A 25,722-nucleotide genomic window follows, 5' to 3' on the forward strand; every position below is an offset into this window, starting at 1 on the left:
CGTAGCGGTACTTATACGGCGTTGGGGGATAGTTTATACCCGGCCAGGCAGGGGCGTTGCAATGACGTGTCTCTTCTATCTTTGGATTGGTCCGTAGGCGGGGGACAGATATTTGTATGGGCTCTCCTGATGCCCTCTGCCCCCCATAAAACCGGCAATATTCGCCTAAGCAGAGCTTCCTTCAAGTCTCTGGCCCAAAGCTTGAAGCTTCCAAACCTTGGTTCGACCAACCTCAGTGTATCCTCCTCAGTACCTCGACCAAACTCTTTACCCTCTCGACGTCAACGCCTAGCCCCTCTACGGCCTTCCTCTGCACCTCCTCACTCACATACAAAAATCGTTCTACTAATTCGCCGTCTACAAAACGATACGGTTCCTCCGCTTCCCGCACTTGGTTCTTGAATGCGCGGTATTTGGTGAAGGGGACGTCGCCCGGGGCGTGAACGAGCTCCGCGAGGTTGGATTGGAGAGTCATCAGAAGGTTCTGATAGGACGGGGCTATGAGAGCAAAGAGGTATATTGAGCCTTCGACCTGTGGGCTGAGTTAGTGGCATGTTCGTGAAAGGCGTTGGAGGAAAGCTTACGGTTCCCATAAAGGCTCTGGGGATGACAACTGCGTCTGGCGCTGGGGCAACATCTATCCTGCGTATTCTGTTTACCATCTCGCCGAGCAGCATCTCAGAACTCATATTCAGCCTCTTCTTGTCATCTTCCGTGACGCCATTGGGATCTCTGTACAGGACCAGGAGGTTACCCTCGGCGTCGCTCTCAAGATACGCGTTCTCGTCGACCTCCGCTACAGCCGTAGCCCACGTCGTCTGGTAGTGTCGGGCAACTTCTGTCAAAGTATCCGAGAGGCCGGTCTCGCCCCGCTGGTACTGGACCACGACTAGCGACTTCATTAGATCCGCGATGGCTATTAACGAGCCGTTGACCGTCATGTCGATGGGCGCCGTTGAACATCTGAAGGACGCTGCTTTGACGAGGTCAGGCTTGCTTTCTGTCTTGTACTCCACATCGTATACCACGATGGTCTTGATTAGCGCAGCGACGATTTTGCCCTCACACATGGCTAGACATCGGCACCCGCCCTTGACTGCAAGCTCTGTAACGAGCTTGAGCTGTCGGTCCTGCGTGATTTCTAGAATAAGAATGCGGCCCCGTTCAGCGACCGCATTCTGGTCATCGAGATATGCTGTGCCGACAACGAAACGTTCAGCGACGTTGCCGGAGCCATCAGGAAGCTCACAGCGCATGACGCTTTCGACCAACTCTTCCTCTTTGAGCGGCCATGTATCCAGTTCCTTGAACTGTATTTCGTCGACCAGCTTGAAGTGACTTATAAGAATCTCTTCGCCGCCTTTTAGTATTCTCTTGATAGTGCCGAGACCAAAGGCTTTTAGGTTGGGTGAGTATGCTATTCGGCGCACTGTCTCGTCGACCTTGAGGGTCTGAACGTGGGTTGTTCGTTCTGTATCTACGAGGGCAATCCGGAGATCTTCTGATGTTGCGATGGCGACAGAACCTGGGTAAGCCTCGGAATCAAACGGACAGACTGTTGTCGCTTTCTCGGCTGTGACAGCAGAGTAGACAAGGCGGCCCTCTGAGCTGTAGATCAAGGAAGGATGCTCGCATGTCGCAAACACGTTGTACAGGCCGTCTCCGCGGGGTAAGGCGCGGAAAGTGGCTTCCTGTGTCCCCAGCACTATGCTCTTCCTGCCCGATAATTGTTTCGTTGACGGATCGAACGAATAGGTGACCACGTTGCCGTCGGCTGTGGCGGCGAAGAGCGTAGGCGGTTGCTCAGGGAAGATTTGTGTGAGGAGTAGGGAGCGTGGAACTGAGTCGTCGGAGACTTGGACGCTGGTGATGGCGTCTAGTGTGTTGATGGGGCAGATCGAGAGCTGGGAGTTTTTCCAGAAGCCCAAGAAACATATGGCACTGGATCCAGGATGAAGTGCTACACAGGCTACTTGGCTGTCGATACCGAAGGACTTCTCCTGTACGACGCTTAGGCCATTGTCGATATCCAGAGCAACCACGGTAACACCACCCAGTGAAACTAGTACATGGCTGTCGTTCGCCGATCCGGCCGTGATAGTCTGGTTACTGGATGGCACCCATTCGGAAACAGTCATGCCACCATCTAGATCGGTTATTCGGACTCGGGCGCTCGTAACCTGCACCACACGACCCTGCGATACGTTCGCCGCAACAAGCGTGGTCTCCGCTAACGCTAGGCCGGCAAAGTCCTCCACCTCTTCCACCTCGCCCTGGGGATCGAACCTGAAGACGCGGGACTCGTTGACAAAGGTGACGAGCAATGCATCGACGAATTCGGCCGAGTCGCTTGACTTGAGGCTGAAAAGGTTGGAAATGTGATCCATTTCGCCCAGAACCCCGAGATCCTCTAGACCTACCCCACTGCGCACGCTTCTGAGGCTTCCGTCCTGATACGCGCCACTTCCAGTGACAATTCGCGCTTGGCCGGAAGAATATTCGTTCGTCTGGCCTTCTCCGGACCTATTACCCATATCCATGATGGTGAAGTCTAGAATCGGAGCGATGTTCGAAAACGTCTGTATGATCTCCATCGATTTCTCGGTGATCCTGATAACCTGGGAGTCGCCCTGGTGCGAGCCAACGAATATGTATCCTGCATCCAGGTACACCAACACAGAAGCTCGAGATGTTTGACCGATGACGTCGAGCTTCCATGACTGCACTTTGTTGTGATCGTCCAAGATGAGCATGAACAGGTATAACCGGCCGTAGTCGTCGGCGAAAACAAATCGTTGAGCATCTACCCGCTCCCAAGCCACAAATATAGTGGCCTCTTCCAAAGGCTCGGTTTGGAGCTCCCCAGTCTCCTCATTATAGTATCCAATCGAAGTCTCGCCGATGATTATAAGGCCGTGGGTAGGCTCCTCAATGGGTATCAGATGGCTGGCGCCTAGCTCCAGGTCGCCCCGGTAATGCTCTCCTTCCTCGAGCTCGACCGCCTCGCCACCGGCGGAGGAGAGCTCGCGGACCTTGAGCTTGACCTGTGAATGGGTGTCCTCATATAGCAGGGCTAGTTTTGGCTTTTCGTCGAAAGACCGTGGTCGCAAGAACGCTGATGAGCGAACAAACATTTCGGATAGCCTGACAGGCTGAGGCTCCCCGAGTTGGGCGATATCCGGCTCCTGCTTCCTCTTCTTTCCCCGCTGCACCAACGGTATTACCGTGATTATTCCCTCGTATACCTCGACCGTCATGAATCGCCCTGTGGGATCGACGTGGCATCGCTCCCCAGTTTGCGACTCGCGTGCGGCATTGTCGGCGACGCTCTCGAATGTCTTCTCCGTCTGCAGTTGCTTCTTATCGGCGTTCCATGACAGCGTGAAATACATGAACCGATCTGTGCCCACAAAGAGATGATCTGTGGGCGAGAGGGCGGGCCGGAGTTTCTGGAGCATTGTGACTTTGCCATAGATAGCCTTGGAGTGCTGGAGGGACAGGCCGTCCGCGGTTTGGGTGTAAAACTCGAGTCGGTTCGCCTTTCTATGCGCAAAATTAACATACTGCTTCGATTCCGCGACGGTTGTTGCTTACGCGACGACGAGGCAGTCCTCGTCCGGAGCTAGGAAGGTGAGTTTGATCGCATGGCGGATGCTGCTGGGGCGGTGGATGGGTGCAATGTATGCCATGTCGAATTCTGGGGCGGTTTGCAGCTCCGCAAGACAGCTCTAGAGCAAGAAAAGGGGAGGGTGAGTAGGAAACATGAGGAAGACTCGGAGGTATTCCGTCATCCATTATCCCCGTCGAGAGGTCGAGAAGCACGGACCACAGCCGCGCGATCGCGACGCGGAGCAGCTTTTCTGTGGGAACTTTTTCTGAGCGGACTCACCTTTACTCCACGACACCGGCTTCCGCGCACCATGGCACGTAAGGCACACCCTTCATACCGCACACAGCTTGATTCGCCTTGCTAACCGCTCTTGCTAACCCAGCCGCAGCAATGGACAGGGAGGAAGACGATCCCGTCGTCGCCGATTACGATGTCTTCATCACGCCTGAAATGAGCGAGCAGCTCTACATCCTGCAGTACATGAACCGTCCGCCAGACCAGCCCTTTACTCGAGCTACAGGGTGCCACCCGACCGAGCTGCGTTACAAGGAGCAGTCTGGATTCATCGAGGTCGATGTTCCGATCAATATTCGCCAGCACTACAACCGGCCCATGGGTGTCAAGTGGGGTGAAGCTCTGCGCAAGACGAAAGGCTTCGGTCAGAAGGCCTATGGCATTGCATCGGGTTTCGAGCGAGCTATGCCGCGCATGAACAGGCCGGGTGCTGCCGCCGACGGGCCGTCAGCACCGGCCGTCGCCGAAGAGGACGACAACGTCGATGAATACGTCGCTCATTTTGAGGATGCGAACGAGAAGGGTCATGTGCTGAACACTCAGACCTTTGGCGGACAGGTCGTGAAGGATGACGGCAAAGGCCCCAACTACATGCTGGGGACCTTTCGAGAAAGTACGCAGGTTGCAACCTCCTGTGGATGACGCTGACCCATTGCAGACCAACTGCATCTCACGAGGCTCCATGGCCTGGTCCAATTGCGAACGCAGTTCCACCACATTGATGCCACAGCCCACCTGGACGCGGTCAATCGCCGGCGCGAGAAGGAGTCACAAGAAGGCGCGAAGCCTACCGAACCGAAGGCCTTTCTCCCTACCGTGAAGAAGGCCGGCGGAGACACATCGGCAGAGCTTACTCAGGCATTCATGAAAGCTGCTAACCAAGAGAAATGGAACAAGCTGCAGTACTCCGACGAAGACGTATGCTCTGTTCTTCCTCTGTCTCAACTAATGCTAACTGCCCCCTAGTCTGAGACTGCGTACGAAGCATATAGTGAGCGCCTGTTCTTGGAGAATACGTCCGCTGCCCCGAAGCTACATGCGAACATGAACAACAGCCAATACCTCGACGCCATCAGTGCTCCCTCGAGCGGCAAAGGAATGAAGAAGAAGTCGGCCCACAAGCGACACGAAGACCTAGTCGAGATCTCGGACGAGTCGGACGCCCCAGAGGAGGAGGAGGAGCCACGCGTAAGTTAAAATACCGGACGGAGCCAGGTGAAGCACGCTGAAGAGACGAGGTGATTAATATGAAGTTACTATAGGAGGTTGAGGTTGAGATCGACAATCCTCTCGACGACCGCGACGAACATTTTGAGCAGCAGGCCGGTCAGGCTGAGCCCATCGAGAACCGACCCCGTGAAAACGAGCACGCTCTCGATACCATGACTTTCGTCAAGAGGTACACCAGTAAGGGCTGGCGGCTCGAGGAGACGAAGGGTAAGGGCCTCTGCTGATTCAACTGAAGATCCGTCGAGAATGGCGTTTTGACACAGAAGTGTGTCTAATGCCTGTATTCGAAGAGCGAGTGAGAACTACCACGTTATATCCGCTATTGGCTAAGGCGATTCGACGTGGTGATGGATGGTGGGGCATGTATGCCTGGACTTTCGGCGGACACCGCCCTCTTGAGGGATATGTGACTCGGATGATTTGACTTAGAGCTGCCTGGGGTACAGGCTGGTATGCGCGAAGTCACAGCCTAGGAGACTCAGACTCGCGTTTCCACGGAAATGATGAGCTACCTGACCCAGGACTTACTCTGCACTTCTCAGCTACAAATTGAGTCTGTCGATCCAATATGACTTGTCAGTACTTGATAATTCATCCTGTAATGGCACGGATGAATCCAAGAAGTAGTAGTGGTCTTAATTGAGGATAGCGTGAGAGGCACGTGCCGTTCGGCCGGAATTACTTTTCCCGCGCAGATTTCGTCGGAGTTTTCGCGCACCCTGAAAACACAGTCTCTAGAACCAGGGCTGCATCTGGGAAGCTTACGGCTGATCAACTCCACCGTATAAGCGCCATGCTTTCACTTCCCGTGGCGCCAGACTTCCGTCTGCCCTCTGCGACGATCTTCCGCATGGAGGAGCCGCTTTCCTGGCACATCCACGACCTCGGCTGATGAGCGACCCAAGACTGCGGAGACCGATCCAAACCGCCGCAACTGCAGCACCATTCACCCATTATTGTCTCACTCATTTTCGATTTTAACTCCGCCCATATCCAACCGTCCAGGATGCGGGCTGTTTCGGCGGTCGCCTCGCCTTTGAGGCGCATATCTCCAATCGCTCTTCGTCAGGGTTTACGGAGGGGCTTCTCAAGCTCCAGGAACCTACAAGCCACATGGGGCTTCATTGGCCTTGGGCGAATGGGTCGGTCTCAACGCACACTCACATGACCTTGAGCTCTGAACTGACATTGTCGCTAGGCTTCCCTATGGCAAAGAACCTCCGGGCGAAGATACCTGCTGAGGATACCATTTTCGTCCAGGATGTCAACACCGCTGCCTCCAAGAAATTCCTCGAGGAGAATCCTCAGGGTGTTCGCATTGCTGACAACGTCCGGGAAGTCGCTGAAAAAGCGGTATGTAGGAACCCCTTCGAGCCCGTTCCGCTGTTCCATGATGATTTTATTGTTCTATCTATGATCTAAGTTGGGAGCCACACTGTGACTCTTCCTCTGATTATGCAAAATATAAAGCCAATCCTCTGATGTACCTCCGTATCCTTCTTTTACAAGCACGTCGTTGCCATAATAAGGCGGCGCTAACAAAGAACAGGAAACAATCATTACGGTCTTGCCGGAGCCACAGCACGTCGCCGGTGTCTACAAACAGATACTCGAACCTCCGACTCTATTGAAGGATGGTTTTACCACTACGGAACGGCTATTCATCGACTGCTCAACTATCGACCCCATGACGTCTGGGCACGTGGCAAACGCTGCTCACACTTCTGGTCAAGGCAAATTCATCGATGCACCCATGTCTGGGGGCGTCGTTGGTGCTCAGGCCGGCACCCTTACCTTCATGATTGGTGCTGCCCCCGAGGTTGTAGAGCGGGCCACCGCAGTCTTGTCATTAATGGGTCGGAGAGTGCTGCACCTTGGCGATCAAGGCTCTGGTTTGAAAGGAAAACTGGCGAACAACTACCTCCTGGCCCTCAACAACATTGCTACTGCCGAAGCCATGAATATGGGAATTCAATGGGGGCTTGATCCCAAAGCTCTCGCCGGTATGATCAACATCAGCACGGGCAAATGCTGGCCCAGCGAAGTGAATAATCCGGTTCCTGGTGTCATCGAAGGTGCTCCCGCCTCCAGAGGATACGAAGGAGGATTTGGAGTCACTTTGGCCAACAAAGATTTGAAGCTGGCGATTAAGGCTGCCAAAGAGGCCAAGATCAAGCTTGCGCTTGCAGACACCGCGCAGGCTTTCTATGACGAGGTGGAGCAGGCAGAGAATTGCAAGGGTCGGGACTTCTCGGTGGTGTATAGATACTTAGGCGGGAAGGAATAATGTTTGTTGCTATTGTATATATTTTGAACATACATTGTTTGCATGCAATGTCTCATGGAATTGATTTGGTGGTGATCGCTGGAACCTTCCAGGCTAGGAAGGGCGTTCCTGGCCTGTCCGTTAAAGGCAAGCACAGCCCCACGAGCGCCACATAAGTCGTCATCCAGATCACCTGCGCGTCCCGTTCTTGTACCTGAACACAGTCCACACCATCTCACCACCACCGCTCCAGTCGCTTTCCCTCTATCTTCAAAGCAGATTCCAAATCACCTCCAAGATGTGCGGCACCGACTGCTTCCTAATGCTCCTCTCCTTTCTCTTCCCCCCGATCGGAGGTACGTTGACCCCGCCGCTCTCAGAAGCGGGACCCGAGCTCCAGGCAGCACCCAGCTTAGGCGCATCGCTGCGTAAACACAATCGACATCAGAGAGCTAACAGGACTATAGTCTGGGTAAAACGCGGTATCTGCAGCGCAGATTCCCTCATCAATCTTTGCCTGTGCTGTCTAGGCTACCTCCCCGGTCTCATCCACGCCTGGTACATCATCCTCCAATACCCCGAAGTATACGAGTACGAAGGCCTGCAAGACCGCGAGCATGGCGGAGACGGCTCGGTAACCTACTACTACGTCGCGCACGGCCCGGTGCCTCCTCGTCAAGGCGGACAAACGGTTTACGGGACTGTAGGAAGCCAGCCAAGTGCTGGACAGTTCCCAGGGCATGAGACGGGCGTCGCGAATGCGTTCCCGCAACCGCCGAAGGACGTCCAGCCTCAGCAGGGTGTTGCTGGGCAGGAGATTAATGGGGGTGCGGAGGGGAGTGCAGGGCAGCCCAGCGGACCGCCTCCGACGTACGCGGACGTGATCAAGGGGGACCACAAGGTGCAGAACCCGTAGGCATGGTCTGACGAGGTGGAGTGAAAAGTGTGAGAGTGAAGGGCATCGTCGAAGGGCCGTGGGTGTCTGCCCATGGAGTTGAGCATCTGGTGGAGCGGTGGACGCTGTGGCGCGAGTGGAACTGGCATTCTTGGACTCTCCGTTTCTCTTCCGGACATTGAGCTTTGGCGTTTGTGTAGGGCATCAGGTACTACTTTATAACTTTCCGAAAGCGGTCATTCTCCGCAATTCAAGCTGGTACGCCTACAACACTTCCTGGCCGGTATAGCTAGAAGTAAGGGTCTAAAGCACTAAGGCATCCTTTCTGCCTCGGCCCACCCTTAGTTCTGTTTAGTCTATGGACAGCGCAAGGAGTGAGGCTTGCTGCCATAGGCTGTAAGGACACTGGAATTGGCCTATCACGAACATCGGAGGCAAGGGACATTTACCACGTCATCATACATACACCGGCATGGCAACGTGCATATTCGTGGCTGGTACGGTCTTTCCTGGGTCTGGCCGCGTATGTGTGCGCGCCGGGTGTACGAAGGTACCGGCGTGTTTCTTTGTGCTTTCTGATGTTGGGAGAAGAGGTCGAGGAATGCTAAATTGACCTAAGAACAGACGCGAGGGCAAGGAGGTTGATGTTATTGATGGAAGATTAACAGCTGACAGCATATGTATCTCACTGCAGCGCGTTTCAAGGTCGGCGACTAAATCGATGCAAGCTGCGAAGGATAATGGATCCAATCCAGGAACAAAGGAGGCCCACGGCCCGGATATTGATAGAATGATGGCCGGCAGCGCGTCCTCCTCACTGCCGACAGGGCGTTTCAGGAGTCAAACGAATCACGAGTCTCACCGACGCAGGAGACGGTTCGGGAATTATTCGAAGAGTTTCTGGAACTGGTGATTTCCGGTCTCGCGGCATGCGAATAGTTAGTTACTCGTCTTACGATCGCCGCGTTGTCACTTCGCATGTTTGCCTGCAAACTGAGCTAGCGTTGACAGCTCAGCTCCCGAACGAGAGCAAGCTAGTCAAGCGGAACCGAGTGCTGTGCGAACTTGGGCTGTGCAAGTGAGCATTCAGCTGAAGTGGGAGGCGAGGATTTGGGAATACACAGTACGAGTGTGGGTACCGACGGCGGGGAATTCGAGTCTCGCTGTTGTGGCGCAACGCGCGTGCGCAAGGAAGAAACGTCGAAGAAGCGGCTGGCGAACTTTCCCGAGCGTCGTGTCGCACAGCTGTCCAATCAAGCCTTTTGGCAAGACGGGCGCCAGTGGCCAAGGAGGCTTACTGCCGCGCTGTCGTCGACGTCCAAGGCTCTCAAGACCGGATTTCTTGCTGGCGGAGGCTTGATCGAATGACGTTTGAGCTTCGTATATCACATTCCGTGGAGCACGGCTAGTCGCTCAGCCAACCAGCTTGGAACAGATTCCGTACAGAGCGATTTGATATTTACTTGGGCAAGGCCACGATGACGCACTGTCCATCGCAGTCAGGGATGTGTGGCTTAAACTGGGGTGAATGCGTGGCGCGAATGCCTTTAATCGGTCGCTCCTCCCCTTCCTTTCTTCCTCAACTCCGTGCTCCTAGCAAGGCTTTGTCCTCTACGTTTCCCAGGCACCAGTTCTTCAGCGCTGCACTGCCCCAGCGTTATCTCGACAGCCACACGAAGGCTGTAACGACGCGCTTGTTCGGCCAACGACTTCGCACCCGTTTCAGCCCCCAACTGCCTTCGCGCTTCCAGTTACCAGGCTGCATCTTTCCGAGCCAGAGCTCTTAACGTCTGCGGGGCTCCGATTGCTGAATAGCAATCAGTCGTTGACTTTGACTGCAAGGACTCAGTCCAGTTTGACGTAATCTAGCGCGATCGGCTTCCCAACATGCGTACGTTTCTCCTTTTTCCCTAAATACCACCAATACCCCCCGACCCCGACCATCGCCGAAGCCCGCATGTTCGCATGTCGCAACAACCTTCCGGGAGATTGTCTCTAACATGCAATGATGAATTTAGACGCGATACGAAGGAAGGCGCATCAGACCGCCTCAGCTAGCGGCGGTCCCAACTACAATCCATTTGCGCGCAAGCGATCGCGCGAGCCGTCAGATGTCGAGAATCAGATGCACCGGACGCGGTCAGAGAACAACGTCCAACCGGCGATAGAAGAGCAAAGGCGAGCAGAGAGCAGACAGGCAGAGAAGGAATTCCCGCCTCCTCCACATGCCGGTACCGCTCCAGCGACATCTCCCACGTCTGCCGGTGGGTCAGAGACGGCGCCAGGGTTCACGGGAGAAAAGGACTTCGCAGACATTCCGAACGGAGGGCCGAGGAAAGAATCGGCAGATGTCAGCAGCCAGACTGCCGTTGACAGCAGCTCACACCTTACGAAGCGCGCGAAGTTCAAGAACATTTTCCGAAAGGAAGCGGAGGATGACAACACTGCAGAACTTGAGCGAGAGGAAGCGGAGAAGGTGTCGCTAGAGGAGAGGAAAAAGAGAGCACTCAAGAAGAAGATTCCGGTTGGTGCTCAATTCAAGGCCGTCCTCTTCGGATCGTGGATCAATGTTCTCCTGATCTTCGTCCCGGTCGGATTTGCGGTATACTATAGCCACAAAGTTGGTCCTGTTCCCGTCTTTATCATCAACTTCGTTGCCATTATCCCCTTGGCAGCCATGCTGAGTTACGCCACGGAGGAGCTGGCTATTCGCGTTGGCGAGACCCTTGGTGGACTACTGAATGCCACTTTCGGGTAAGTATTGCTCATTTTTCAACACCCATCGGGGCGTCTGAATGCGAGGCTAACCGTTTCCTAGCAACGCCGTCGAACTGATTGTCTCCGTTCAAGCTTTGATCAAGGACGAGATCACTATTGTCAAAACATCGCTAATCGGCAGCATGCTCTCCAACCTTCTGCTTGTGTTGGGTATGAGCTTCTTTCTCGGCGGTATAAATCGAGTTGAACAGTTCTTCAACGTCACAGTGGCGCAGACAGCAGCCAGCCTGCTCGCGCTCTGCATTGCGTCGCTGATCATCCCCACCGTCTTCCACCAAATGATCTCGGAGGATGCAAGTGACGCGGGAGATGCCGCGAGGAACCAGGAATTAGTGAGTGGCCATAGTGACAATTTGTAACGATCATACTCTAACGTACTGTTCAGTCCCGTGGAACGGCCGTAATCCTGCTTCTTGTATACGGTGCCTACCTCTTCTTTCAGCTAAAGTCACACGCAACGATGTATAACGCCCCCAGCCAGAAGGTCGCCAAGAGGAAATCGTCCAAGGTCGAAGAAGGCGCCACAACACGCGGCATTGCAACCATTGGAGCAGGGACCGCGGCGGCCTCGGGTGGCGAAGTGAATGCAAAGCACCTTTTCAAGAATGGCGAGGAAGAGGAAGAGGAGGACGAGATTGAGGAGCCACAGCTTTCTTGGATCGGCGCAATCATCACCCTCGCTATCGCCACTACCCTTGTCGCCTTTTGCTCGGAATTCATGGTGTCCAGCATTGACGGCCTCACCGCTACCGGCAGTGTCTCCACTGTTTTCGTCGGTTTGATTCTCCTGCCTATCGTTGGTAACGCCGCCGAGCACGCTACTGCGGTCACGGTCGCTATCAAGGACAAGATGGACTTGTCAATCGGTGTGGCGGTCGGTTCGAGCATGCAGATTGCGCTCTTAGTGCTTCCGCTGATCGTTGTCCTTGGCTGGATCTTGGGCAAGGACTGCATGACGTTGTATTTCGACACGTTCCAGATTGCGGTTCTGTTCGTGTCGGTGTTGCTGGTGAATTATTTGATTCAGGACGGAAAGTCTCGTAAGTTTTCGCACCTTCTTGGATTGGTGAGGCATTGCTGACATTGGACTAGATTGGCTTGAAGGCGTCCTGCTGATGTCTTCCTACCTTATCATTGCTTTGGCTGCCTGGTTCTACCCGAATATGGAAGACGAGCAATGCTAGAGAAGCGAAATGCCGCCCCTTCAGACTTATTTCCTCCTGTACGATATTTTCTGGTCCTTACAAATTGGCTTTCGGCGTTTCTTAAGAGCCTGAACACCTTTGGCATCCGGCAACGGTGCGGTCTTGTCTCAATGTTTCTTAGATACCCTGCAAGTGGCGGCATTCTGGCTGCTATCTACACTGTTTGTATACATGTCGAATAAAGGAGTGTTTTTCTTGTGTCTCATCAGTATATGTCCAAGTCTAATCTGTTTTCCATTTTATATTGTTAATTTTTGTTGATATTGCTCACTTTGCGTGATGTTGGGCAGTTGCGACTGCCGTACCATAGGTCATGCTCTTTCCCTTCTGGGCGATGACGATGAGTTCCACAGACCATTGAAATCCATGCCTTTTTGTCTTTAAAACTATTTCCATAGTTCCAACTCAAAGTCCTTTGTTCTTCACCATGGAGGCTTCTGCTTAACGCAGCAGGGTGGGTGGTACGAGTTGGGATATTCTGTTCTGAGTATGGTAGGTCCCTCTCTACTCCCTCTTCGAGGCCGCTGCTAACACTCCGCTCTGCATCATCCGCACATGCGTAGGTAATAAGTAGCATATCGGATACCGCATTAGGGGTCCTAGAGGTGTTCGGCACCTTCTCCACGTTGGCCCTCATGCCCTCCCTCTCGACCGTATTAGTGGCGTCTACTTCAGTCTACCCTCACCTTGACTTCGGAGACGCCGTCTCCACTCACCCTTCAAGTGGGGCGTGCGTTCTCTCAGCTCTCCGTGGGTATATAAACCGCCCTCCACCAGACTTCTCCGTAGTTCCTATACCTCACTCGCTAACCTTTCTCCCACGACTCTTTGCTCTATATCTACTGCCCATTACTTCCCTCCTCCATCCTTCTTACATCTCACGGCGCTCTGCGAAGAATACAAGCGTCAGCCTATCGCCATAGCTCTCCATCTCTACTACACATCACCCGACAGCCTTTTAAGACTCTCCACAGAGCGAGCAGAGCTTCCCGACTCAGTCATCCGGTCGGTTCACTTCTCTCCCTCACCTGGGGTCTATATAAGGATCCACCTGGTGCGCCCCTCCATCTTTCTACTTACTTCCCACAGCTACTTAAGCCTTCCACCACTTCTTCTCTCCTTCCTTCTTACACCACACTTCTGCAAGCTTGACCAACCTTCCTCCGCTATTGAGCTATTCTCATCTACATTTCCCTACAATTCTTACATCTCGACACGTCCCTACATCATCTTCGGTCTCTCTCAGTTCGGCTCCCCGCTGTGGCTACCCTCTGTTCTCTAAGACGTCAGTGACCAGCCTGTGACTCGGTAAGTTGATTATCTAGCCTAGATACCCTCAGCTCATTCCCTCTTTCAGACCTCCCCTAAGGGCTATGGCGGACCCTACCGTCGCTGACGATCCCATGATCGGCACTCAGCTCGCGGGTCCAGAGCTCGAACATGATCAGCAATCCGACGGCGGCCTCGCTCAGCCCATGGAAGAAACACAAGAGGAGCTTGTGCCATCCGTTGAAGAGGATTCTGGCCCGCTCTCGGACATTTATGATCACCCTGAACCTGAATTCACGATGGAGGACCTCCAGGAAGGGCGATACGAGGCTGAAGAGACCATGGAAGATCTTCATGAGCAGGAGCTTGAACAGCCCATGGAAGGTCTTCAGGATGAGCAATACGAACCTGAAGAGGCGGAAGATCTTCAGGAAGAGCAGCATGAGCAAGGAGAGACGGTGTATGACGCTCAGGGCCAACAGCATGAGCTCGAGGAGGCTATGGAAGATGATCAACCGAGGAGGCAAGAAGCTACTCGTATGATTGGTGATCATGAGGGTCTCCAAGAGCCTGAGCGGACCACTATGGAGCCTGACTACGTACGCCACGAGCGAGAAGACTCGACCAGCCTGTTCATACCTGAGCATCGGGCGCCTACGATTCCGCCTGCTGCGGGGCCACCCTCATCCGAGATACCTCCACCTTCTCGGTCAACACCTCGTTCGATGTCTACTTTCGCCAGGATCCGCAATCTCCAGAAGAAGCTTCAACAGAGCAAGGCAGCTGCAAGCAGGGCTAGCGCGGCCCATCTGTATCAGCCTGCTCCAGACAGTGAAACCTACCTGGAGGCAGTTACGGGGGTTAATGCGCAAGCCGCAGATGAGGCTACATCCATCGATGAGTGGGAGAAGGCCAATAGAGAGGCTACAGAAGCATACAAGAAGCAGAAGCGGTATTATGAGGAGCTCAAGCGCAAGAACGGTCATCTGAGCTTCCGTGAGGACGTTCAATGGCTGAAGATTCAGGCCGCTGAGAAAGCCCGACGAGAGAAGCGAAAGCGAGATATGCTCAAAGAACAAGAGGAGCAGGAAGGCGAGCCAGACCTCTTCCCGGAGATCCCGGGCCCAAACGACCGCAAAGACAACGACTCGGATGACGGTGACATGCTCGACCTTGATCCAACCGGCTCCTCACGTAAGCGCCGCCGACCTGAAAACCCCCGCAAGGAGCCCAAACACATGTCTATTCAGGACGCCGAAATACGGAGCATGCAGGTCGCACTCGACGCTGACGGTGACTTCCCGAAGAAGAAGAGGAAAGGGCAGTCTGCATCCGGTGACTCTCAACCTGCCTCTTCATCCAGCAGGCCGAAGTCCTCCAGATCCCAGAATCATGGCGGCTCTCGGTCCAAGGCGGCCGGCAAGACCACCACCAAGCGCAAATCGGCAAAGCAGAAGGCGGAACTCAAACGAGCCGTGCATCAAGCTACCTCATTCTTCAATAGCAATGTGTTCGACCAACAGGCCGCAGAGGACGCGATAGAGCAGCCTACTTTCAGGTCCAGGAACAAGGCCGACGCTCTCAAGGAGTTGATTGCCAGCGTTCCGATCGAGAATCAGAAGACAGCCAAGTCCGACAAGAGCGCCCTGCTCGCAGCCACAAAGGAATTCGACGGGCGCGGTAGCGTGAAGCCCGACGGCAATAGCATGTGGCTGGTTAAGGGCATGAAGACGAGTTTGAAAGCTTACCAGCTTATGGGAAGCGCCTTCATGCGTCGCCGTGAGAACGCCGCCGAGGAGCCTCGTGGAGGCTTGATGGCTGACCAGATGGGGCTGGGAAAGACTCTTATGATGCTGGGTAAGTTCGGATCCGAGTTTCGCGAAATTGTTTTTGGCGAGGAGTTTACTGGGCCTGAACGCCTTGAGTGCTCTTTTAGGATCCGAGCTGCTCGTTCGCGCGTTAGAGCGCAACTGCTAACACTTCTTCAGCCAACATCGTCAACGGACATCCCGGCAAGGGCGCCAAGCACAAGACCACATTGCTCGTCGCCAGCCCCGCGCTTTTGACTCAGTGGGGTAGAGAGATCGAAACTCACACAAATGCGGGCCTCAAGATCATGAGATACGGCCCTGGAACTCGAATCGATTCTAACCATAGCTTTGATATTCTGGAATTTCACGATATCATCCTGACCACCTATACTGAAATCAGTGAGAACGATCCCCATTGCGGCGCCTCTGCTCTATGATGATGGTCTTCTAACAATCAAACAGTGAGAAGTTATCCAAAGAACGAGCCGCCTACTGATTGCCAGACGGCAGACGAGAAGATCGCCTGGTGGAAAAAGACGTATGAGACCCATCGCGGCGTGCTACACCGGATGATGTTCCACCGCATCGTCCTGGACGAGGCGCAGGCCATCAAGAACCACACCGGCCGGACATCTATTGCGTGCCGTGCCCTTATGGCGCAACACAAGTGGGCCCTTAGTGGCACCCCTATCCTCAACGGCCTCACAGAACTCTATCCATACTTCAAGTTTCTCGACGTCCCGCATACTGGCAGCTTCAAGATCTTCAAGCACAACTACTGCGATTCTGGAGATGCGGAGAACACCGAGCGTCTGCTTGTGCGTCTCTCTCAGTTCATGATCCGCCGGACCCACGCAGACGAGATGTTCGGTGCACCCATTCTGAAACTTCCCAAGGCGGACCAGGTCACTCACTGGTGCGATTTCAACTCGGTTGAGCGGAGCATCTACGATATCGTTCACCAGCGCTTTGTCAAAAAGATCAATATGTGCGTGCAGAAGGGCGAGCTTGACAAGTCGTATAGCAATGTTCTGGTGTAAGTTTTCTTTGCCCACCCTCTAGGGCACACCATGGGCAAGTCAGACCTAACGCTGAGCAGAATGCTCCTGAGGCTTCGTCAGCTGACGGCTCACGTTCTGATGCTCCAACTCGTCATGCGCGACCTCTTGGAGCGCGAGGATATCGAGGTAAGTCCGAATGCCTCCAAACTACTTCGTCTTACTAATATTGAGCTAGCGCATCCGAGAAGTAGTCAAAGAAGCGGCGGCCGACTCAAAGACTAGTCGCGGGCGTACGATCATTGCTATTAGGAAGCAGCTGGAAGTCCTTGCTATCGAAGAGAAGAAGCGAACGGCACAGAAGCCTACAAAGAATGCCGTCCCGGAAGAGGAAGATCTCCTTGGCGAGGATGATGCTGAGCTGGAGGAAGACGATGACGTGTTCAACGAGTTCGAGGGCAATGGCCTAGCCGGTGAGCGAAACAAGACTGGAAAGACCTTCGGTAAAGACTACAACTTCAAGCCATTCCTGGCTAGCCTGACAACGGGCCAGAGTTGGGAGAAGGTGAAGAAGAAGGCAATGTGTGGCACCTGCAAACGTCAACCCGTCAATCTGTGGATCACCTCGTGCGGTCATCTCATCTGCAGCCCATGCTACGATACAGCCCAGATTGTGGCAGCCGAGCAATCTAGGGAGCATGGTATTTGCAAGGCTTGCGGTTTTACCTTCACCGAAGCTCACGCCATTGACCCTGACCAGGAGGATTCTCAGGAGTACTATGGCCCCGAGACTCGATCGAAGCGGAAGCGCCACGACAAGGAGCGACAACGCATCGAGCAAGAGGATATTGCCGACGATTGGCTTGCCATGGGCGGCAAGGACGGTGTTCTGCCATCCGCTAAGACGATTGCCATCAAGGCTCAGATCTTGAACTGGGTGAAAGAGAACAAGGACGTTAAGGTCATCATCTACACGCAGTTCCTCGCCATGTGAGTTGAGCGCCGCAGCGTAGAGTCGCCCAACTGACTATGTTTAGGATCCGAATTCTGGCGAAGATGTGCGGGGAGGAGGGCTGGGAGACCGAACAGGTGAGTTACGGGAAAGCCAGGTAGAAGTGCTTCAGGGTGGCATGCGCACTCGGGCTCTGAGATGGTCTGCTAACTATTTCCCATACAGTACCACGGCAAGCTCAGCTTCAACTCTCGCGACAAGGCCATCAGCAACTTCGCCGAGAACCCCAATGTGAGGGTCCTGTTGGCCTCGCTCCGCTGCGGCGGCTGTAAGTGCCATCCCCCACAAAATCATAAGTATCAGTCACTGATAGATCCCTAGTGGGCCTCAACTTGACAATGGCCTCCCGCGTCATCATTATCGATCCATGGTGGAACTCGGCGGCCGAGCAGCAAGCCTTCTGCCGCGTCTTCCGCTACGGGCAGAAGGAGACTACCTTCCTCACCCGCTTCTGCGTGAACAATACGGTAGACCAGCGGCTGATCGAGATGCAAGAGACCAAGAAGAAGGAGATCGAGGAAGTGATGGAGGACAAAGGTACCACGGCCAAGAAGATGAGCATCCGCGATCTCATGCGTCTCTTCGGCAACATTCGGGACGACGACACCGGCAAGCCCTTCATCATGGTCGACAACCCTGACCCGCGCGGCGGGTTCAGGGCGGATGGGGATCACGAGGGCTATGCGGATGAGCTCTGAGGAAATTGTGCATGGATGCGGGGTGGTGATAGGGGGCTGAAGGCCTCCAGGCTGGGTTTTACGGAGTCGGCTTTGAAAGGTTTGATTTCCTCGATTCTGGGGATTAGGGCGAGAGGATTGGCGGTTCTCTCACACAAGTAGGGCAGCTCTCTGGCCGGGGAGCTGGGTTTGGGTCGATTATCTCGTGGGCGCTGATTGGGCGTCTGCGGATTTGCTTTTGCGGATAAGGCTCTGAGGGCCTCCAGGATGCACGATACCGACTCCGCCATGGTGCATCCGAATCAAAAGTTTATAGCGCTGGAGAGTCGCGTCCGCATGCAAGCGTGATGTCGTGGGGGATATGTCGCCGGGTTCGGCGATGCGAAGTCTGGAAAACTGCGTCCCTCGGTCCCCATGGCGCCGTCGAATCAGGCGGCAGACCCACGCTCGGAGCCCTTCTCGCCGCTCCGGAGCCAAAAGCAACGAATGAAGTGCACGCAGGCAACGGAGATGAAGCGCTCAGGTCAGATTTTTCAAGCCGACTCTGCTGGCACGCTGCGCTGTAGCTGTCTGTATAAAAAACGTGTCTTGCCTTCCATCGCCGGGCGACAATGCCGCTCAGATAACGAGCTGGGCCCTGCAACCAATCACGCTGCACGCAAAACCACCTCTTACTCCCGCCTCGTCCGCGATCCTGTCCGCCATGCCCTGACGTAGCCCTCGAACGAGCGTGCGCCTGTCATGTCGGATGCGAAATCAGCGCTGAACCACGCACGACCGCAGACATCTCCGAGCGCGACCCGGCCACGATCCACGGCGTGACTGAGGCGCGCCCGTCAAAGTCAGCCCCGCCATTCGACAACCCCGCCCCAGCCCTGCGGCACCAGATTCTCGCGAAATGGACATCTCCACGGGAATCCCCAGCGAGGCCGACGCGCCGCCCAACAAGGGACGCCGCAAGGGCAAGAAGGACGGCGCCAACGACGACGGCAACAAGAAGCGCAGATGCATTTCCAGCGCCTGCGTGCCGTGCCGGAAGCGCAAGAGTAAAGTAAGTACGAGAAGCGCCTGCCCCGTGCCGCTCGCAGACGGAGCATCTCCGGAGATGCGCTGCACAGAGTACGTACACACAGCTTTGCTGACACGATCCTGCTTGCGTCTCGTAGTGCGATGGGACCACGCCCGCCTGCTCCGCCTGCGCCGCCGTCTACAACACCGAGTGCGTGTACGACCCGAATTCGGACCATCGCCGGAAGGGCGTGTACAAGAAGGACATCGACAACCTGAAGACGCGCAATTCGACCCTGCAGACCCTCATACAGGCCATTCTCAACTACCCCGAGGACGAGGTCGCCGCGCTGGTGCAGCAGATACGGACGTGCGAGAGCCTGGATGCCGTCGCCGAGGCCATTATCGCGCGCGAGAACGGCGAGGAGGTGGATGATGAGCAGGTCTCGCCGTTTGCGAGTCCCGCGCTTGCCGCGCAGCCCACGTTTGAGTCGCAGCTGTCGGGCAAGATGGGCGAGCTGAGGCTCGAGGACGGGTCGACGCGGTACATTGGCGGCACGTCGCACTTGATCTACCTGGGCGCCGGCAACGAGGAGGCGGATTCGCCCGCCAACTACTCGAATCTGGAGCAGTTCCAGCAGACCGAGGACCCGCTGACGTCGTGGACCACCGTTACTTCGGACCCGGAGCTCGTGCGCCATCTGATCAATATGTACTTTTGCTGGCATTACAGCTTCTTCACCACGCTGTCCAAACACCTGTTCTGGAAGGAGTTTCAGATGGGGAAGCCGCCGCCGGGATCGAGACGGAAAACGGAGTATTGTACGCCGCTGCTGGTGAATGCGATGCTGGCGCTGGGTTGCCATTTCACGTCGTGGCCGGCGGCGAGAGCTGTGCGCGACGATTCTGCGACGGCTGGAGATCACTTCTTCAAGGAGGCGAAGAGGCTGATACTGGAGGGCGACTTGCACGAAGTTCCGGCGTTGACGACTGTGGAAGCTCTGGCGCTGATGTCGGTTCGGGAAGCAGGGTGCGGGAGAGAAGCGAAGGGCTGGGTATACAGCGGGATGAGCTTCCGGATGGCCTGCGACCTGGGGCTAAACCTCGGCATGGCGAGTAAAGAGGGTATAGACGAGGCTGAAGAGGATGCGAGGAGAATAACATTCTGGGGCTGTTTCTTGTTTGACAAGTAGGTCGGGGAGAGCTTTCATGTGCTGGCAGACGCGACTAACATGCGGCAGGTGCTGGTCGAATTACCTCGGACGCCTACCGCAGCTGCCAAATACTATAGTGACGGTGCCGAAATTTGAGGTCTTCCCCGTTGAGGATTCCGAGACGTGGTCTGCGTACACGGATTCTGGAGTCAGCCAGGCACATTCTCAGCCTTCTCGGACACGAGCAGTCAGTGCTTCTCTAGAACCCAAATTTCTTTGGTCTAAGCTCACACACTGCAGGTGGCACTCCAGATATCGAAACTTTGTGAGATCTCCAGCGACTTAATGAACTACTTCTACAACCCGATTGACATGGACAAGGCAAAGGGGAAGCAGGCTGAGCTTAAGAAACTAAGCGACATCCATCAGCGGCTGGAGACCTGGAGACGGGAACTTCCAAAGGAGCTGGAACCCAAAGAAGGCGGCTTGCCCCATATGCTTGTGATGCAGTAAGTGGTGTCATGTGACCCGACCCGGTCGCGCCTGCTAACATCCTGTAGCATGTTCTTCCAACTCCTCTACATCCACCTTTTCCGACCCTTCCTCAAGTATAACCCGAATAACTCTCCACTACCTGCTCATGTATCTCCCCGGAAGCTCTGCACACAAGCTGCCGCCATGATCTCCAAGCTCCTCCGACTCTACAAGCGGTCCCACGGTCTACGCCAGATCTGCAACATCGTGGTATACATCGCCCACTCCGCTTGCACTATCCACCTCCTCAACCTCCCCGAGAAGAACGCGCGTCGCGATATTATCCACGGCGTCAAGCACCTCGAGGAGATAGCAGAAGGGTGGCTCTGCGCCCGCCGCACCCTCGGCATCCTCAGCGTGCTCGGCAAGCGCTGGAAAGTCGAGCTCCCTGAAGAAGCGACCACCGTCCTCGCCCGAACAGACGCCAAATTCGGCCCCTGGACCGACGTCAGCACGCCCAGACCGGTGAAGTCCCTCGAACCAACCCAACAACCCATCGAAGATGCGCAGCAGACGCAGACGTCTCCAGCGCTACAACCCTACAGCATGTCCCTCGCCAGCACGGCAACCCAATTCTTCGACCGCTCCGGCAACTCTCTCTCCATGTCTTCCCAAGCAGAAGCAGCCCATCGTACATCCGAGGCACGTTCCCTGCCCCCCAACGACGCAAACCCCCTCGCTTACCCTCGCGCACAGCGCCAGCCCGCAGACCTGCAGCAGCAATCCGGCTCCACCGCCGCCACGCCCGCCTCCACCCAGGGCCGCCAGTCCATCGACGCCGCATCTTCCTCCGGCAACTCGCCCTCCCAGCTCTTCGGCGGCGTCGACCAGCTCATCCGCGAGGGCCAGGACTGGTGGCTCCGCGACCAGAACCAACTCGCCGTCGGCTTTGACAACTGGAACTACAACGCCGACGATATTGCGAGCTGGTTTGCTAGCCAGGCTGGCGGCGCGATTGGGAGTCCCGGGACGACTGGGGGTGGGTTTGCGACGAGTCCGGTTTTGGCGAATGGAGCGGGGGCGGATGGTGGGGGCTTGAATGGCGTTAATGGGCTGTATGGCGGAGGCATCCCGTATAATGAGCAGGACTGGTATCAGTGAGGCGGTGAACAGAGATGAAGAAGACGCCGACTGTGTTGTTATGCAGAGGCGTTGGCGTTTGTTGCTGTTGTAAGGAGGTAGAAGTAGGCATCTTTGGTGTTTTCCCGGGATATATGTTCGGTCCTTTCTTTGGGGTTTGGAGATTTGGCTCGGGGGGTATACCACTCAATGTTTTGCTGGGCTAAAGCAATGGATGGGGCGGTCTTTGTATGCTATGCTATGCTATACTATACTACCTTTCTGGGTGTTGGGAGGCGCGGCGTATGTATGTAGGGGTTAGTTATACGGCCTCAGTCAGTTGATAGATAGATACGTGGATAGGGAAGGCCGGGAAAAATATTCTTCATATACGGGGCTTTTTTCTTGAGCTGTGTATGCTTGTGGTGGAAGTGGTGGAAGTGGGGGAAGGAAGTATCTGAAGTGGAGCCGGGGTCTTTGCCTCTCATGATATGACTGCTATATGTGGGCTTTGGTGGTTAATGCAGCAATGAAATGATGTTGTTGTTGTACTGTACAAGATTAGCGAGGATGACGCCGTTCGCAGCTAAGTACGATAGATAAACATAACAGGTAGACAGACAGACGAAAGAGAAGAAGAAGACGCGACGCGATAAGTCAAACAGCGCATGCCTAATCGATCAATCCAACCAAACCCAGGGTATCCTCGAAACCACATGCAAACCAACATCCCCCCTCCCCTGCCTCCCACCTCCCCCACAGCTACCCACCCCGCCCCCGCCCCCTCGCCATCGCCCTCCTCCACACCCCCCTCGCTCTACTCCGCAACGTCTCCTTCGCCTGCCGCTGCACCCCAACTCCGACTCCATCTCCCAGCCGCCCATCCACCACCGTATCCCCCCTCCCCGTCTTCACCTTCCCGCCCCACCCCTGCACGCTCTTCTTCATCCCGCGCAGCAGCATACGCGCCGCAGACGGCGGGGCGGGGACGTGGATGGCCTGCGGGAGAGGGGGTTGGACTGGGGCTTGGACTTGGACGTGGTGCGAGTGCGGGTCGGGGATCTCGGCGGGGGGATCGGGCGCGCTGTTGTACATAGCCGGCCCGTCGAGCGAGAGGCGCTCGGTGAAGCGGGAGGGGCGGAGGCTGGGGAGTGCGGGCGCGGAGGCGGAGTCGGGCTGCTGTTGTTGGGCTGGCGGCGGCGGCGGCGGCGGCGGCGGTATATCCTCATCCTCATCCTGCGTTGGGGGTGCTTCTCCTAGCACAACGGACGGTGGTGGTGACAACTGCGCATCTCCATCTCCATCCTCTGCTTCATCTTCGCCCCGCTCTTCCCCTTCTCCCGCCGAGTGGGCGGACGCTGGTGCTGCTACGGGCGACGCAACCCTCGGCGCAAACGGAGTCAGCGGCCTGTACAAGCGCTCGGCGCGGGCAAGATCGGTGAGCACGGGCGTGGGCAGCCTGGCCCAGCTCTCTGGCGGCTCTGCAAGCGCGGGCGAGGGATACCTGTGCGCGAACGACGTCGATGTATCCGGGCTGGAGGGAGGTACGGGTTGCTGGATCTGCACAGTCTCTACTTCCCTCCCAAGGATGGCATCCTGGCCAGCGATATCCGCATCGGGCGGCGGATGTGTAAGAGCAGCCGAGAGGTCCTCCGGCGCACTATCCGCAGGCGCATCCGGCGACGCTGCAAAACTAGGCCTGGAGTCCTCCGGGGTCCTATGGGCAGGCGAGGACGGCGCAGGTGGACCACTTGACTCCCTCCCCGCCCTGACGAACGGCGTGCCATTGCGCGCTATCGGCAATATCGACAGCGTAGCCTGAAGCTCCTCAGGCCCCTCCACCCTCTCCGGCGCCGTGAACGTCGTGCTATCGACGCGCGGCCGGGACGCCGGCTGCCGACTACGCACCTTCGGCACATCGAGAGTGTTATCCCTCGAATTCTCCCCCGACGGTGTGCCACTGCCAACAACCGTCGTGCCACCGCTGTTCCAAGAGCTAGGAGGGGAGGAAGACTCCTCTTCAGCGCTTCTCGCTCCCCCATTGCCCCTGTGCGCGGGAGCCTGACTGGCTTCGGGGCGCGATGGAGAGCGCGAGCCCGGCTGTGGGATGCGGGACTGCGTCCCTTCGGGCGGGGTGTTGGTGGGCTGGGACGGGGGTGCGGACGGCGCCTGCGGGATAGAGCTCTGAAGAGCCTCACGCACCGGGTTCCGGGGGAGGGTGGTGGCCGGGCGTCGGAGAGCGGGTTGATGCGCTTCAGGCCGGGAGTTGCTTGGGCCTGTTGTATTTGGCCGTGGGATAACGCCCTGGTTCCCTCCAGGCGCTGTGTTGTGCTGCCGCGCAGGACGCGGAGGACCGCGGGACGGTGACTGTGGAGCAGCGGCCGCATTGGGATTGGGGCGCCGGGATGGATTCACATACCGATGCGGTGGCGGAGCGGGGAGCTGTGTAGCGGGAGACGATGGCGGAGGGGGAGACAACTGTGTATCACGAGGCCTGGATGGATTCAAAGACCCATCCGGCCGTGAAGTGGGCTGCGCAACAGGGGGCGTGGATGGATTCGATGCACGATCCGGTCGTGCGGCGGGCACCAGTATATGGCCTGGGCCGGCTCTCCTCAGGGCACGATCCTGTGGTGGATCTGCAGCTGGTTGATGAGCGGGCCTGGGTGGATTTGAAGAACGTGATGACGGCGAAGGGGGCCTGGGATGAGCTGCTGGACGGTATCTTGAAGGGAAAGGCGGCTGCGTATGGCTTGGCCTGGGTGGATTCGGGGCATGATGATGCGACGAAGTGGGAATCTGCGTAGCAGGGGGAGACGACTGCGTATGACCTGGCCTGGAGTGACTCACAGGACGGTGCGATGGCGGAGGAGGGATCTGCGTATTGCGGTGGCTGACTGCCCTCGGTGGGTTATCCGCCGGCGGCAACGACCCACCGCCCACAACCGCTAGCAGCGGAATCAAGGTACGTGGATACGGCGTGCTCTCTCTAGCTGACGGCCAAGCAGGGACAGGGGGCGACGGTGTGATCTCCCTCGGCGGCTCGCCTTCTTGGTAATCATACCTTCCCAAGAGCGCATCCGCGTTGTCCGGCAAACAGTCACTACATGTCAGATCGTCACAGCGACGACAGGACTCTCTCCGCCTTCTCAGTTCTCCTCTTAGCTGGGTTGAGTCAGGAGTCCGCCTGTGGAGGTGTGCGAGCTCTGGGACAGGAGAGGGCCGGGGCGCCAACGAGGGAATCCTAAGGGGGGAATTAGCGAGGGTTTTTCGGGGAGTCAACATGCGAGCACGTCCTACACTATGTCCACTAAAGGCCTCTAGGAGTGGCGTTTAAATAATAGACCTAAGATAGGCTGGAACGATTGCGGCCTACGTACCTAGAGGATCTGCTGGCTGTGCCGCGCATGCTGGCGGGGATATGAGAGGGAAGGAGACGGGGTGCTACGGCGGGAGGCGGCGCCATGATTGGATATATGCTCTTGTTAGAGGATTCGAGAAGCAATGATGAGCAGACAAAGAAGCTGTAATTGTCGTACGGGTACTCCTAGCACTACTGCGGTATAGAATTGGGCGTGAGTTAGAAGAGTGAGGGAAAAGCAGCGGAGAAAGAAGTGCGAAAAGCTAGGGGAAAACTGATTGTGCGGAAGTGCGCAAAATCTTCTCTGTGCGAGGTAGTTTGGGCGCGAGTATTGAGACTCTAAGCACGTTGGCTAGGCATCCAAATGCCATATAACCAGGATAGGGACGCAATGAGGACTTCGCAGCAAAAATTGCACTAGAAAGAAAGGATAGTGGTAGCGAGATAGACGTTCTACGAAATGACTAACGCTTACCGCAGTACAAGGCTGCGCTTCATGCTCTTCCGAATGCGCCTTGACGCGCGAGATTCCATGTACAGCTCTGTCGTCGTAGAGTCGTC

General features: G+C 56.0%; 8 protein-coding genes across 8 annotated transcripts; 6 read left to right on the forward strand and 2 right to left on the reverse strand.

The window, feature by feature from the left end:
* Positions 1–232: 232 nt before the first annotated feature.
* BU26DRAFT_564541 (DNA damage-binding protein 1) lies at positions 233–3,689 on the reverse strand (the record flags this gene model as incomplete). Its single annotated transcript, XM_033833289.1, has 3 exons — positions 233–532; positions 585–3,543; positions 3,595–3,689. The coding sequence occupies 3 exons, from the start codon at positions 3,687–3,689 to the stop codon at positions 233–235; spliced, it is 3,354 nt and encodes a 1,117-aa protein (XP_033683857.1).
* Positions 3,690–4,000: 311 nt separating this feature from the next.
* BU26DRAFT_530916 (uncharacterized protein) lies at positions 4,001–5,101 on the forward strand (the record flags this gene model as incomplete). Its single annotated transcript, XM_033830987.1, has 3 exons — positions 4,001–4,517; positions 4,563–4,822; positions 4,871–5,101. The coding sequence occupies 3 exons, from the start codon at positions 4,001–4,003 to the stop codon at positions 5,099–5,101; spliced, it is 1,008 nt and encodes a 335-aa protein (XP_033683858.1).
* A 762-nt stretch (positions 5,102–5,863) lies between these two features.
* BU26DRAFT_519060 (3-hydroxyisobutyrate dehydrogenase) lies at positions 5,864–7,474 on the forward strand. Its single transcript, XM_033828962.1, has 3 exons — positions 5,864–6,276; positions 6,333–6,487; positions 6,684–7,474. The coding sequence occupies exons 1-3, from the start codon at positions 6,141–6,143 to the stop codon at positions 7,419–7,421; spliced, it is 1,029 nt and encodes a 342-aa protein (XP_033683859.1). The 5' UTR covers positions 5,864–6,140; the 3' UTR covers positions 7,422–7,474.
* Positions 7,475–7,650: 176 nt separating this feature from the next.
* Positions 7,651–8,316, forward strand: BU26DRAFT_456587 (UPF0057-domain-containing protein; the record flags this gene model as incomplete). Its single annotated transcript, XM_033824917.1, has 2 exons — positions 7,651–7,756; positions 7,868–8,316. Exons 1-2 carry the CDS (start codon positions 7,699–7,701, stop codon positions 8,314–8,316), a joined length of 507 nt encoding a protein of 168 aa, XP_033683860.1. The 5' UTR covers positions 7,651–7,698.
* Positions 8,317–10,191: 1,875 nt separating this feature from the next.
* On the forward strand, positions 10,192–12,692 carry BU26DRAFT_307798 (Calcium/proton exchanger). Its single transcript, XM_033821873.1, has 4 exons — positions 10,192–11,049; positions 11,114–11,405; positions 11,459–12,113; positions 12,166–12,692. Exons 1-4 carry the CDS (start codon positions 10,301–10,303, stop codon positions 12,255–12,257), a joined length of 1,788 nt encoding a protein of 595 aa, XP_033683861.1. The 5' UTR covers positions 10,192–10,300; the 3' UTR covers positions 12,258–12,692.
* A 704-nt stretch (positions 12,693–13,396) lies between these two features.
* On the forward strand, positions 13,397–18,364 carry BU26DRAFT_519066 (uncharacterized protein). The gene is made up of 9 exons (XM_033828963.1): positions 13,397–13,586; positions 13,636–15,404; positions 15,536–15,757; positions 15,821–16,394; positions 16,458–16,545; positions 16,595–17,346; positions 17,394–17,445; positions 17,534–17,636; positions 17,690–18,364. Exons 2-9 carry the CDS (start codon positions 13,652–13,654, stop codon positions 18,064–18,066), a joined length of 3,921 nt encoding a protein of 1,306 aa, XP_033683862.1. The 5' UTR covers positions 13,397–13,586; positions 13,636–13,651; the 3' UTR covers positions 18,067–18,364.
* A 579-nt stretch (positions 18,365–18,943) lies between these two features.
* On the forward strand, positions 18,944–21,842 carry BU26DRAFT_426001 (pathway-specific nitrogen regulator; the record flags this gene model as incomplete). The annotated part of the gene is made up of 5 exons (XM_033823651.1): positions 18,944–19,096; positions 19,212–20,242; positions 20,295–20,454; positions 20,508–20,716; positions 20,768–21,842. 5 exons carry the CDS (start codon positions 18,944–18,946, stop codon positions 21,840–21,842), a joined length of 2,628 nt encoding a protein of 875 aa, XP_033683863.1.
* Positions 21,843–22,562: 720 nt separating this feature from the next.
* Positions 22,563–25,695, reverse strand: BU26DRAFT_504991 (uncharacterized protein; the record flags this gene model as incomplete). The annotated part of the gene is made up of 2 exons (XM_033826815.1): positions 22,563–24,903; positions 25,637–25,695. 2 exons carry the CDS (start codon positions 25,693–25,695, stop codon positions 22,563–22,565), a joined length of 2,400 nt encoding a protein of 799 aa, XP_033683864.1.
* Positions 25,696–25,722: the final 27 nt, after the last annotated feature.

The sequence above is a fragment of the Trematosphaeria pertusa genome, assembly GCF_010094035.1.
Source record: "Trematosphaeria pertusa strain CBS 122368 unplaced genomic scaffold BU26scaffold_7, whole genome shotgun sequence".
Lineage (NCBI taxonomy): Eukaryota > Fungi > Ascomycota > Dothideomycetes > Pleosporales > Trematosphaeriaceae > Trematosphaeria > Trematosphaeria pertusa.

What these genes read in the sequence shown, in the direction of transcription:
- BU26DRAFT_519066 (XM_033828963.1), top strand. Translation starts at nt 13,652, where the DNA reads ATGGCGGACCCTACCGTCGCTGACGATCCCATGATCGGCACTCAGCTC. An exon ending in AAAGACTCTTATGATGCTGG is followed by an intron (nt 15,405 to 15,535) that starts GTAAGTTCGGAT and finishes ACACTTCTTCAG; the next exon opens with CCAACATCGTCAACGGACAT. An exon ending in AGGGCTGGGAGACCGAACAG is followed by an intron (nt 17,446 to 17,533) that starts GTGAGTTACGGG and finishes TTTCCCATACAG; the next exon opens with TACCACGGCAAGCTCAGCTT.
- BU26DRAFT_519060 (XM_033828962.1), top strand. Translation starts at nt 6,141, where the DNA reads ATGCGGGCTGTTTCGGCGGTCGCCTCGCCTTTGAGGCGCATATCTCCA. An exon ending in CATTGGCCTTGGGCGAATGG is followed by an intron (nt 6,277 to 6,332) that starts GTCGGTCTCAAC and finishes CATTGTCGCTAG; the next exon opens with GCTTCCCTATGGCAAAGAAC. An exon ending in GGGAAGTCGCTGAAAAAGCG is followed by an intron (nt 6,488 to 6,683) that starts GTATGTAGGAAC and finishes AACAAAGAACAG; the next exon opens with GAAACAATCATTACGGTCTT.
- BU26DRAFT_307798 (XM_033821873.1), top strand. Translation starts at nt 10,301, where the DNA reads ATGATGAATTTAGACGCGATACGAAGGAAGGCGCATCAGACCGCCTCA. An exon ending in CTACTGAATGCCACTTTCGG is followed by an intron (nt 11,050 to 11,113) that starts GTAAGTATTGCT and finishes ACCGTTTCCTAG; the next exon opens with CAACGCCGTCGAACTGATTG. An exon ending in CCGCGAGGAACCAGGAATTA is followed by an intron (nt 11,406 to 11,458) that starts GTGAGTGGCCAT and finishes CGTACTGTTCAG; the next exon opens with TCCCGTGGAACGGCCGTAAT.